The sequence below is a fragment of the Impatiens glandulifera genome, chromosome 1 (assembly GCF_907164915.1).
Source record: "Impatiens glandulifera chromosome 1, dImpGla2.1, whole genome shotgun sequence".
NCBI lineage: Eukaryota > Viridiplantae > Streptophyta > Magnoliopsida > Ericales > Balsaminaceae > Impatiens > Impatiens glandulifera.
In genome coordinates, this window is record NC_061862.1 from 161,707,535 (window position 1) to 161,721,710 (window position 14,176).

At 35.5% G+C, this 14,176-nt stretch overlaps 1 protein-coding gene and 1 pseudogene across 1 annotated transcript; one reads left to right on the plus strand and one right to left on the minus strand.

Annotated features, from left to right (window-relative positions):
* The first annotated feature begins 854 nt into the window (after positions 1–854).
* On the plus strand, positions 855–9,014 carry LOC124914029 (annotated as a pseudogene).
* A 3,300-nt stretch (positions 9,015–12,314) lies between these two features.
* On the minus strand, positions 12,315–13,689 carry LOC124914038 (transcription factor bHLH87-like). Its single transcript, XM_047454504.1, has 2 exons — positions 13,281–13,689; positions 12,315–13,205 (listed from the first exon to the last, which is right to left on the minus strand). The coding sequence occupies exon 2, from the start codon at positions 13,194–13,196 to the stop codon at positions 12,315–12,317; it is 882 nt and encodes a 293-aa protein (XP_047310460.1). The 5' UTR covers positions 13,197–13,205; positions 13,281–13,689.
* Positions 13,690–14,176: the final 487 nt, after the last annotated feature.

Below are 14,176 nucleotides of genomic sequence, written 5' to 3' on the forward strand. Positions count from 1 at the left end.
TTAAACAAAACATAAGCCTCTTCCTCTCCAGCCGGCGGAGTCGACCGAAGATCAATGAAGTCGATTACGCCGTTGAATCGGCGGCGCTACCTCCATCGATGGCGGGATGATTGTGGAGGAAGAAGACGATTAGTTCTTCGTTCATTTTGTCCTACAATGGAGGAGGTATCATCTCACTGATAAATCACTAGCATATAATTAGTTTGCAACTGATCACTTATAAACGACGACTGCTCTATCATCATTGAAATAATCTTGGTAGGTACTAGTATTTTACTTTTATTAATAGATTGCAAGACAATATTGCTGAAGTGGCCCCATAGATTGTCCCAGTTAATGTCTGGTTGTTATCAAAGTTTTCGGTTTAGGGTTTACGTTTTTTTTATAGATACCAAATGCTAACTTCCCAAAGTCATACATGGAAGAAATAACTTCCTAGGAATATGCTAGTTAAGGAAAATGTTGCATTTGATTTGACTATGTAACTAGTCTTCTAATTAAAATATTGTTTAAGCTATAGATGCCCACTAACCCAGCTATTAGCCGACTATCCACTAACCCCACTACTTGATCAGATGATTAATCTTTATTTAAGCTAAAAACTGACTTTTTCTCAATAAAGTTGACATATTTGAGGGTGCCTTACAATTATATGTACATCAATATATGTCCGGTGTCCATTCCAGGCGAATTGTCAATTTGCCCCTAAGACAACATGGAAATTTCTTACTATATATATATGGATATGCATCATGTGTACACAAACAAACGTTTACCATCCTTACTATTATGTCTTACAGACTTACCATTTGAGCAAGAAAAAGTTTATGATTTCAATTTGATCACGAAGATCAATGGCAATTAATTGCATGATAATATTCCAATTTGTTATTGTAATCTTGTTGCAGCTGATCATTGCACTTCCTAATTTACATGCTCAGGATGATCAAGCAGGTTAATTAGTTTGACTACTTAGTTATAACTATATATGGATCGCATTAATTTATATATAGAAAAACTCATTGAATCAGACTGACCTACTACTCAACCTATTTTTGTGTGATCCTTTTAATTCTCTGTTTTACACTGCATGCAGGATTCATAAGCTTAGATTGTGGTCAGACTTCTAATGGGTACACACTACACAGACACGTATACAGGATTGAGATATAATTCAGACAATGACTTCATAGACACCGGAGTAAGTCGTATGATTTCCACAGAATACCAATCAAACACGGCGTATCGACAGTTCCTGTATCTAAGAAGCTTTCCCAACGGAACTAGAAACTGCTACACTTTAAACCTACCTCAGGCGAATGGCAAACCATTCCTAATAAGGGGGAGATTTCTGTATGGAAACTACGATAACAGTCGTTCCCTCCCTAGATTTGATCTTCAAATTGGGGTTGACGCGTGGGACACTGTTGATATTTACAACGAGTCTATTCCAATAAGAAAGGAGATCATACACACACCAAAGTCAGATTTTATTCAAATTTGTCTTATCAATACCAACTCTGGAATCCCTGTCATATCGGCTCTAGAGATAAGGCCTATGAATGATACCATATACAGGACAGCGTATTCTTTGAACTTTTATGAAAGATGGAACTTGGCTTCATCTGTAAATAACTTGTATAGGTAGGTAGGTGATCATTCATTACCATCAATATCATCTTTAGTTAATTGATTCTCTCATGGAACTGATCTAACTGTTGTTTTTCTTTCTTAAAAGGTATAAAGATGACATCTATGACCGCATATGGCTGCCGGGGAACATTGAGAACAGCACTAGTCTCAGCACCACATCGCTGATCATGCCTAGTAAATACCAGCTCCCTAACATGGTCATGAGTACAGCCAATGTTCCCAGAAACCCAAATGACTCCTTAGTTATATCATGGGATCCTGTGAACATTACCGATCAATTCTATATTTTCTTACATTTTGCGGAGCTTACTCCCAATGCAACACGAGAATTTAACATTTATGCCAACGGCAAGTTATTGGACGGGCCTTATTCTCCATTGTATCTTCAGTCAGAAACTTATGTTGAACAAATAGATGTTAAGTCAACTTATATGTTATCTCTAAATCGGACAAAAAACTCTATGCTTCCTCCTCTCTTGAATGCGTTCGAGCTCTACACAATCAAGCAAGTACTCCACTCTCAGACTAATGATAAAGACGGTATGTTAGTTACCTTATAAGCAATTCAAATTCATGTGTTACAACAGATATTGAAGATTTACATTTACAAAGACTGATGGACTTGTTTAACTTGGGGGTATAAACATTGAATTGTATATGTATAGTTGGTGGTATTATGGGGATAAAGTCAACCTACAAAGTTATGAAGAACTGGCAAGGAGACCCTTGTGGCCCTAAACCATTTTCTTGGGATGGGATTATCTGCAGCTACGTGGGCTTCAATCCACCCCAAATCATTTCCTTGTATGTGACCTGACTGTTAATGGTATCTATAACATTAAATATATATATAATATTTGATTAATTTGTGCATGCAGGAACTTGTCTTCAAGTGGCTTGACCGGGGAGATATCTCCTTTCATCAAGAATCTCACGTCATTACAAACTTTGTATGTGTTTCCTCCTTCTATAAATCTTGAGGTTAATTGCTTGGTATCTAACTAGCTAGATTTTACTTTAGGAGAATGTCTTTTTTAAATCAACATGAAATTTAATTCGCACTAATCATGAGAAAACCAAACAAAGGCACTATATGAATTTCTACGAATATAACAAACAAAGGAAAAACTTCAAAAACAAAAAATGTATGCATGGAGTTGTCCATCCATATTCCATACCCCCTCTCAGAACAAAGATTTTTTCACTAATATTACTCCATGCACTACTATGTCCAGCTGCCTGGTTTCTAGGTTTTGAAATCCTCTCATTCGTTTCTTTCCCCTCATTATCCATTTTTTTGGAGTACATGAAGTGGAGGATCATAGAAATAGTTATTATTAAATATTTATTTATTTTCTTAAATTATAGTTTAATCTATATCACCACTATAAACTGAAGTTCTTTATGTGGGAATTATCAAATGATTACTAATATATGACTTAATGTGAATATGTATAATATATTTTTCTTTTTAAAGTAAGATAATTCAATAATAAATTTTAAAAAGCCACCTCCTTTTAAGTGGAATTAAAATAGGTGTTTGATTGATGTTAATCAGTTCAACTCAATTTTATTTAATGTGGAGCATTTTATTTATTTATTAATTGGATTATAATAATTTGAAAATACATTTTATGATATTTATATGTATTAACTTTGCTCCTTTACATTCCAGTTGTTGTTCGGTCTTTTTTTTCATTCTATATTTTGTTCAGTCTTTGTAATAAAATAAAATTTATCTTTTGTTTAAAAAAATATTTATATGAATTTAGTTTAAATATTATTGTTTTAAATATTATCAAATACTTGGTATTATTATGGATTTTTTTAAGTAAAGTATTACTTTGATCTTTAATTTGAGGGATTTATCGAATAATAACCTATCTGGGAATGTTCCAGATTTTCTATCTCAGTTTGCCTCGTTGCGGGTCTTGTAAGTGTTGCAATTGTTTGCATGGTTAAATTTTAATGGGAAAAATATTTTGTTGAAAGTAAATTGTATTATGTATATACTTTGTTGTGCACCTCTTGTAGGAATTTGAGTGGAAACAACTTTACATGTCCAATGCCACAATCACTCCAAGGAAAGATAACTGACTATTGCAATGTAAATTCAACAATAATAACAACAAAAAGCAAGCCTGGTCATAATTATACTGTTATTGCAATAGTTGCTTCTGTTGGTGGCTTCTTCTTCTTGCTTCTTTTAGTTGCTTCAATTCTCGTATATTGCATTTACATCAAAATGGACAAAGGGCAGCCAACAAAAGGTAGGAGGAACACACATATTATATGAATGAGCTTTGTAACTTTGATTTGGTCATGAATTATTTTTAATACACAACTCATATGTTGTATACAGTGCAAAATTCGACGAATAGCCTGCAGAGCCATAACATAGGCAGTTCTAACTTTGAGCTCAAGAATTGTCAATTTAGTTACTCTGAGATTTATAAAATCACAAACAACTTCCAGACGGTTCTTGGCAAAGGAGGATTTGGAACAGTCTATCATGGCCATGTCTGAAACACTGCAGTTGCTGTAAAGATGCTTTCTCAGTCGTCCGCACAAGGCTACAAGGAATTTCAAACCGAGGTAATTATTTTAATAATTATCTTGTTTTGAGATTTCTTTGGTTCATTATTAATTAAGTTCTTGACCTATTTTCATTGATTTATAAATATCCAGGCTAACTTATTGGTGAGTGTTAAGCATAAGAATTTGATATCCATAGTCGGTTATTGCTATGAAGATGATAACATGGGACTCGTCTACGAGTTCATGGAAAACGGAAATCTAGATAATCATTTATCGGGTAAATAAATGGAGACCATCTTGTATATGTATTCATGTATTTCAACTAATAATAATTCAATGAATGATACAGAGAAAAACTCACAAATATTGACTTGGGAGGAAAGACTTCAAATAGCAGTTGATTCAGCACAAGGTCTGCCAATATTTCAATCTTACTAATTAGTTTTATATATTTTATTCAAATCTGACACTATATATATACATAGGATTGGAGTATTTGCATAACGGCTGTAAGCCAAAGATAATCCACAGAGATGTTAAGTCTTCAAACATCCTACTTAACGAGAAATTTGAAGCAAAGTTGGCTGATTTCGGGTTACCGAGGACAATCCCTTTGGAAGGAAAGAATTACATCTCGACGGTTGTAGCTGGGACTCTTGGTTACATTGATCCCGAGTAAGTTAGCTGATATATATGCAGTGTATTATATTTGATTCACACATGCACTATTAATATTATTATATGTGATTTCTTTCGCTGGATGGATCTCTACTCTAGGTACTTGGTCACAAACAGGCTGACTGAAAAAAGCGATGTATACAGTTTCGGAATCGTCCTGTTGGAGATAATAACAGGGAAGCCGGCAGTGTCAAGGAGCCAAGGCGACGCCCATATAATTCCATGGGTGAGTGCAATAATATGATGCAGCGTGCGTGGCTAGGATGAACCTTTATCAAGATTCGTTGATTCTTACGAATACCGAAATTGATAGATATTGAGGAAACCTCGTTTTCTGATTAATAATCCTCCCTAACAAAGTGTTTTAAGATCCTTTAAATACTCAAACCCTAGCTTGCAAAAGAAATAAACAACTTTTAATAAATTGCAAAAAAACACCCGAAACTAATAAAAAATGCGATTTTGAGCCCCTAAATGTTTCCGCCCGAAAAACACTAGGCAATCGTCGAAATCTGACACTTGCGAGATATTTTCGGATGCTGCAACTTTCGCATAAACGCCTCTTCGACTCGCACCGCATCATTCCCCCCAGGGTAGAAAAGATTCGTCCTCGAATCTGGAACCGCATCATCCTCATCAGAAGAAGACTCATCCACAAAAGGAACAAGATGCTTCACATTGAACACATCAGAGGTACGCACATGGCTGGGAAGGCGTAAACGATAAGCATTGGGGTTGATCTTCTCCACAATCTCAACAGGACCAATCTTCTTAGCAGCAAGCTTGCTATATTCATGAGCTGGAAAACGATCCTTAGTCAGAATAGCCCACACAAAGTCACCAACTTCAAAATCAACAGCACGCCTTCTCGAATCAGCCTTCTCTTTGTACTTGGCAGTAGCAGCAACCAAGCGGTCATGAGTGGTCTGATGAACCTGAGCCAACTGACCAACAAAATCCGCAGCAGTGGAATGAGGACGCACCTTGCTGGGCAGCGCTAACAAATCAAGAGGAGCACGCGGAGACAGTCCGTAAATCACATGGAAAGGACTGAAACCAGTGGAGCGATTAACAGCATGATTGTGAGCAAACTCGGCCTGAGGCAGCTTCAGATCCCAAGCCTTAGGATGATCCCCAATTAAACTGCGCAGAAGGTTCCCCAAAGACCTATTAACAACTTCAGTTTGGCCATCAGTTTGCGGGTGATAGGCACTGCTAAAATTCAGCTGAGTATTAACCAAACGCCAAAGACTCCTCCAAAAGTGACTCACAAAGCGAGTGTCCCGATCAGAAACTATGGAGGCAGGAAGTCCATGAAGGCGATACACATCCCTGAAATAAAGCTGTGCAACAGCCACAGCATCAGAGGTTTTCTTGCAGGGAATGAAATGAACCATCTTCGAGAATCGGTCAACCACCACAAAAATCGAATCAGAACCACGCTGGGTACGTGGCAGCCCAAGGACAAAATCCATACTGACATCAGACCATGGTTGAGTGGGAATAGGCAGAGGCAAGTATAACCCGGCATTAGTCGAAGCGCCCTTAGCCAACTGACAAACACGACAACGAGCAACAAAACGCCCCACCTCTTTGCGCATCGAAGGCCAGAAATAAGAAGCTGCAAGAAGCTGGAAGGTACGATCACGCCCAACATGGCCTTCTTTGTGGAGTTCCTGAATCATCTTCAAACGCAGGCTGCAATCTGGAATGCACAGCTGCACACCACGGAAAAGGAACCCATCCTTTTTTGGGGTAAGAAGGGCCGGGACAGCACAGGGACTAAGGCTTTCTCGAATGTGTCCCTTAGCCAGCAAGTCCTCCACCTGTCTACGCAACTCTTCATGTTCTTTGGGACTCATGCGGTAATGAGGACGGTTGGGTAGGGCAGCACCTGGAACCAAGTCAATGTGATGCTGGATATCACGCAAAAGAGGCAAGGCACAAGGGAGATTCTCAGGAAAAACATCTGCAAACTCCTGTAACAGCGGCTGCACTGGAATAGGCACCTCAGAACTAGCACCACAGGTAATCAGCGAACAAAATGGAGCAAACACCATGCCCAATTCAACCATGGCGGTCTGAAAAGGACCCCGAGACAACAAGGTGGTAGGGGGGGCGCATGATGAGTGGGGGCAGCACCCTTCTTGGGCTGATTTGGCATCAACACAATCTTGACTCAGCCAGGACAGACGATAAGGCTTGGGGTGAGGTTCAGTGGACAGACCCAGCTTCGAAACTGCAACCTCAGAAATCACATTCTCACAACTCCCAGCATCAATGATGAAGGTGCAAACTTTGCCACCGATGGTACAAGTGGAATGGAACATATTATTACGTAACCACTCGTTGTCAGGAGCACGAGGGGTTAAACATGATCGACGAATCACCAAAAGGGGGCCAACATCACCAGAAACATACTCCTCCGCTGCCTCATCATCATAAACATCATACACTGGGGCTGAATCTGAAGGAAGAGCAGAGTCAGGATCCTCCACCTCAGTAAAAAGACCACGATTGGTGGACTTTGGGTTGCGACACTCTGCTTGGCGATGGCCAACTTCACCACAATTGAAACAACGCAAGCCACCGGGACGTCCCTGCGGGGGGGCTGTAGTGCTGCGAGGGGGGGCTGGGGTGGGATGGGCCGGCTGAGAAGAAGAACCAATGCCACTAGTGGGGACAACCTGTTTTCCAAAGCTACCCGAACCGCGCCTGGCTAGCTGTTTCTCAGCTTGTGAAGCACGCTGATGTGCCTCAGAAACAGTCAAGGGATCAAACATATTCAAAATATCCTGCAACTGGAGGCGAAGGCCACCAATATAGCGAGAAACCAACTGGAGAGGGGACTCAGACAGGTCAACACGAGCCACAAAGGTGTAAAACTCAGTGGAATAGTCATCCACGGAACGAGAACCCTGACGAAGATTCTGGAACCGCTGGTACAGGTTACGTTCGTAATTATATGATAGAAACGCAGCCCTAATATGCTTCCTGAATTTGTCCCAATTCGTGAGCTTTGTCTTACCATGACGAACACGTGTCTGTTTCAACTGCTGCCACCATGCTTGTGCACGACCATGTAAGCGGATCGTAACAAGGGGTACACGACGATCTGCAGGAACTTCCTTGAAATCCAGAATCTCTTCAACCTGAGAAAGCCAATCAATAAACTCTTCCGGTGATAGACTACCATCGAACTTAGGGATGTCCACCCTGAAAGCCTGCTCCCAGCGATGATTGGGGCGTTCAGGGGATCGATTCCGAAGACCACCAAGAGGGTTTTCATCTGTCATCGTAACATCATCTTCAGGGTGGTGCATGTGCATAGATGCATCCATCCGTTGCGTCAACCATTCAACCTGCCGCCTCAAATCGTCGTTATCACGGCGAAACTCAGCGTTTTCACGTCGCAACTCAGCAAGGTCACCATCATCAGCACCAGGGGTAGGGTTGCGCGGCTGTCTTCGGGGCGGCATACCTCAGGGTCGACTGGAAACTGATACCAACTGATGCAGCGTGCGTGGCTAGGATGAACCTTTATCAAGATTCGTTGATTCTTACGAATACCGAAATTGATAGATATTGAGGAAACCTCGTTTTCTGATTAATAATCCTCCCTAACAAAGTGTTTTAAGATCCTTTAAATACTCAAACCCTAGCTTGCAAAAGAAATAAACAACTTTTAATAAATTGCAAAAAAACACCCGAAACTAATAAAAAATGCGATTTTGAGCCCCTAAATGTTTCCGCCCGAAAAACACTAGGCAATCGTCGAAATCTGACACTTGCGAGATATTTTCGGATGCTGCAACTTTCGCATAAACGCCTCTTCGACTCGCACCGCATCATAATACCAACAGGGGATGCTGATCAGATTAAGGATCATAGGTTAAGGAGGGGAGATTTCGACACAAATTGCTTATGGAAAGTTGTGGAATTGGCAATGGCTTGTGTTTCGATAGAATCTGCGAAGAGGCCAAACATGAGTCAAGTTGTGACTGAGCTAAAGGAGTGTTTGGCGAGTGGGATAACTCGATCTAAAGATTGTATGGGTGGTGGTAGTGGTGATCCTCGTTTTATGTCAGTTGGACTCATGAGTGATGGCCATCTAACAGGTCCTCTTGCAAGGTAATCAAAAGTATGAGGAGGTTATTGACTTTATTTTCTATGTTTCTATTCTATATTTAAATGAATAAAATTATTAATCGAAAGATACTTGTAACATATGAATGATCAAGTGGTAACCTTGATTCATTTCTTTCCCATTGTTCATATTTTGCATGACATGCAAATCGCAATACATTCATTTCTCTTTTTTCATTTTAAAACATTTACATGCTTAGAAATACAAATAGAAAACCAATGTCTTATTAAAAAATCACTTATAATGGCAGTTTCTCTGTTTATATTTCTATCTTGGATAACTAATTAACAATAATTAATGTCTTTCATATTTTAAAATGTCAAGCATCTTTCTATCTATGAAATCGTCATCCAAAAGCTGGATATGCTCATTTCAATGTTAGCTAAATTACAATTTTAATAATAAAATATTTGGCCGTTTAAACATGCTGTCACTATTTATTTTTGTAACATTTCTCTTACAAGAAATCCGCAATTTTCGCATTACATTGACAATGATGAATACCAACAGTTACGATATTGTCTGTCCTGTCATAACATGCATATTTAATTTATATTATTTATATAATTTGATTTATTCATCGTATAAATATTGCCCAAAATTAAGGTCAAAGTTGAATTGTCAGCAAAATACATCATATCAGATTGCTCTTTGCAGTTTATTGATTCTGATGATTTCAAACAAATTTTGACACAATTCTCCCATTTATATTTCTTATTTATTTATATAAATTGATGAATTATATATAGTTATATTATACTGGATATCTTCCTAAAAGTATAAAAATTAATGTTTCTACCATTTCAAAAACAATAACGTTCCAAATTCGAATGTCAATCCCAAACTGGAGAACTTACTTGATCTAGGGCTATTTGAAAAGAATCCTGATTATGAAATTAACTTTTCTGTCTTTGAAAAATGTGAAATTATATTTTTCCATAGAAATTTTTTTTACATGAAATAAATATAATTTTGGACATTATTTAGGTTAAATTATTTCTTATTAAAAAATGTATTTAATATTTTAAAAAAAAATTAAGGGTAATTTGATATTTTTATTAAGATTGATGATAGAGTTTTTTGGGAAAAAAAAAATCAAATAACTCACGATTAAACAAGTCAAAGTTAAAGATGTTAGTTTTTTTAAATAATTAATGCAAAATAATATAAATAATAGTTATTTGAGTTCTTTAAAAAAATTGATAAAAAAACTAATAATAAACACCCAACACAAAAATGTTCATAATGAAAGAAAAAAAAAATATTAACGAGTACATAAGTTATGACAACCTCAACCGGTTTACCCATTAAAAACTTTATAATTATTATAATAGAACTATGTATTAAACGCATTTATAGATAACTATCCTGGAATGGTCTAAGAAATGTTAGGCAGTTATACTATAAAACTTATACAATTACATAAAGATCAAGGGTCCAAAAAATTTTAAATTGTCAATATGCTTAGTAATGTTAATTATTTAATTAATTTATATATTATATATTTTCTTTAGTGTATTAATATTTGTTTATATAGTATGAAATTTATTTTATATATATAATTTAAATATATTTTTTAATTTTGTTAAAATTATAATTAGTATCATTTTTTATTTTTGTGGGTAACAATTTTCTTTTTAATTTGACCTATAATTCGATGCCTGATTATAATATATCTGTCGGTTGGTTAATAAACTAAAATGTACAACCAAATCGTTCGATCGGTTCAGTTTGCTCGGTTTGATGATTGACTCGGTCAGTTTATTCGGTTATGTCGTTTTTTAATAATATAACTAAAACTTAAAATTAATAAAATAACTAAAAATCTTTTTTAAAATATGTATCAATTATCAATTTCAACGAATAAAAAAAACTATATTAATCACCCACTATTGAACAAAAATTCATTACCCATTTTAACGAATAAAAAAAAAAGTTATACCAATTGAAGTTTTTAATAATTGATCAAAAATCTAATTAACAAACAATAATTAAACTCAAAAATTAAAATATTAAAATTAAAATAAACACAACCTAAGATCAATTGGTTAATAAAAGTGTAGAAAAAGAATGAGGTTAAAAGTTAATTTATGTCACGATATATGAAGAGTTTCTCTTTCGTTCCTTGAAAAATGGAGTTTATTTGTTCAAATGAATGAAGACTGATACTACATTAATGCTTCTCCCAAAATTATAACATGCCAATTGGTGGACCGGTTTATCAATCAATGAACCAACACACCGAACCAGAACGTTCTGATTCAAGCTTTTTCAGATTGCCGGTTTCTTGGTTGGGTTCGTTAGTGGTTCGGTTTTGAATGGTTTGATCTGGTTTCAGGCGGTTTGATTGGTTGGCTTACAGACCTAAATTATAAAGCAAGTCAAATAATACGCAGAAGATAAGAGGGTAAAAACAATCGAGTTGACCGTCTTTATCTGAAATGAAACATGATTAAGTGGATTTACGGGCTAGGTGTAGTCCTGACCCGTTGAAATTAGAAATGAAAACAGCTTTCTAAACAGAAAAATATAAGTTTTTTTAAATCAATAAATTAAGAATGAAAGGAGAAAAGTTCATATTCACGAATTGGGAAACTCAACCTCCCTCATGTAGACCTCCCACCAGCATCAATATGATATGAACATTCTCCTTTAATTTGAATTGAATTTTGATCATTATTGTGAAATAAGGAATTTTTTTTTATTTTATTACAATTACTTTTAACAAACTTGTCTTTTTGTTTTTTAATTGTGAATCTTATTTTTATGTTTCCTGTGCAAATGAAAAGTATATTTGGTTTTATACCAAAAGACATTATTGTAGTATAAATAAAATTTTCAATTTTTATAGTTGTAACAACCAATTTTTTAGATTACATTTGAAAAAATTATAATTTCATTATTTTGAATTGTATTCTAAAATTCTGTTTATATCTCGTTAACTTAAAAAATTATTAAAATAATGTTTCTCCGCTTCAATTCTAGTCAGCATAAAGATATCATGATTGGAATATTATATTTGATTAGCATTAATATATAATATAATGATTGATTATGGATATAAAGTTGAGATTAATAGTTGTTTATGGGTTTACAAATTCCAATTCCATGGGGCACGTACATGGACCGACCATGCATAATCAATCAACGAGATCTTCTAAATAATTAAAATACAATTAATTATCAAAAAAAGATCATTAGACAAAAACTATATCAAAAAATTCGATAAATAAACATAATTAGTAAATCATAAACTACAGTAATACTGTTCTTGGGCACAAGCAGAGTATTTTAAAAATCAATTCTTTAGTTCTTCTTGGGGTTGTTTTGAAAGAGAAATCGGGAACGAGTGGTCGAAGTAATTTGGAGTAGGAAAAAAAGAAAAGGGATTTAGATTTGGATTTGGATCAAACTTGTGGTCTAGGTTTTCTAGTGACTTAACCTGGGACCTTAAAAATTTAAGGTAATTTGCAGCCTCATCAAGCATTGAAGCAGTATCCATCTTGCTTCCTCCTGGCACAAGCTTCTGCAATGCCCTAATTCTCTCACCTATCCTTTCTCTTCTCTGTCTCGCCGCCACCGTTTGTGGGTCCTTTGAAATTCTCACGTTTTTCCTTTTCGGCTTCTCTACTACTTCTGAACCCATAACCACTGGCCTCAACGCCGCCTCTCTGTATATCATCTCCTTCATCTGCGCCACTGCCTCCGGTGAGTTCTTGTTTGGTTGTTGGAAACTAATGTTTGATGAAATTGGGAGATTTTCTGATCTGGGTAATAATTTCCTGACCTTTTTGGAGTTTGGGTTTGTTGGGTTATCTTCTGTTTTGATCTTCAAAAATGACGCACCTTCCCTGTTCGATGAAATGTCTGAATGAGATGTTATTAGCAGGGGATGATTATAATTTAAGCTTTTCCTTTTGATTGAACCAAAGTTCCAAAGATTATCGCAGTGGTTTGAGAAATCATCTTCAATTACTGAAGAGTTATTAGTACAGTGATGATCAAGAGAATCGAGTGAAGATCCTTGAAAGCTGTCATACAATTGTGGTCCATTAATATTTGATGATGGCTCTTGAACATCATCAAAAACAGCATAATTGAACATGTTCTGCTCATTATTGCTCCATAAGTAAGATGAACTGTTTATCGAAGAAGAGACATCCCATCCCAAGTTATCCATTGATTTTTGCTGAAAAACCAAACCAAAAACATTAACTACATATGCCATGAGTTTAAATAGATTGAAGGAAAAGATTAAGCTTACCCTTAATTTGGAGAAACCCCAACTAAAGATGGAAGATGTTGAAGAATCAAGATCATTCAGTTGAACATGGTATCTTAGAAACTAAACCATTTTTCAGCACACAAACAACAAGTTATGTAATAAAGATGAATCAAATCAATCAAGCAAGATTGATTTTGTTTGTTGAATATATATTATATATATAAACCTTAATTGGGAAGGAATGAAGAAAGGAAGGAACAAAGAACAACACGAAAACCCGTGTGCATTTATATATATATTATGTTGGCTATTTTAGCTTAAACCAGAGGAATGTGAAAAGGAGAGGAGGGGTCGGATAAATTAAATAATAGTTTTTCTTATTTCTGTCAAATAAATAATTATAATAATCGATTTTTGCAGAAAGATAAGGGTTTCGGTCACTTTGGTCATGGTGAGCTACTGGGCTGTATAAATATTAATTTCTTATTGAAGAGGTTGCAGAGAAATTAAATTAAATGTTTTTTAATTCTTATAAAAATCATTTTAATTTGATATCATCATTTCTCTCGATGAATACGTCACAATGTTTATATAATGATATAATTAATTACTTAAAACTCAGCATTAACTCTGATAGATAGACAGTTTCTCTAGAATATTTGAGATTTTGTGGTTGTGGGTATTTATGTAATTACATCCCCTTTGATCTTAATAACAAACAATAAAATTTGAATATGTTTTATTTTTAATTTTTTTTTTTATAAAAAAATATGGTAGAGCCTTTTAATTAGTCCATGATAACAAAAAGATTGCATCATGGTTTGAATATATATAGTTTAATTATTTTATTTTTTAAAATGTCAGTCTGTCATGCAATAATTTAATTTGAATTTATATAATTAATTTTTTGACAATCTTGAATTGGAGTGAAAAAT

Bases quoted from the DNA above. Each gene is read 5' to 3' on its own strand.
- LOC124914038 (XM_047454504.1), bottom strand. From the start codon at position 13,196: ATGGATAACTTGGGATGGGATGTCTCTTCTTCGATAAACAGTTCATCT.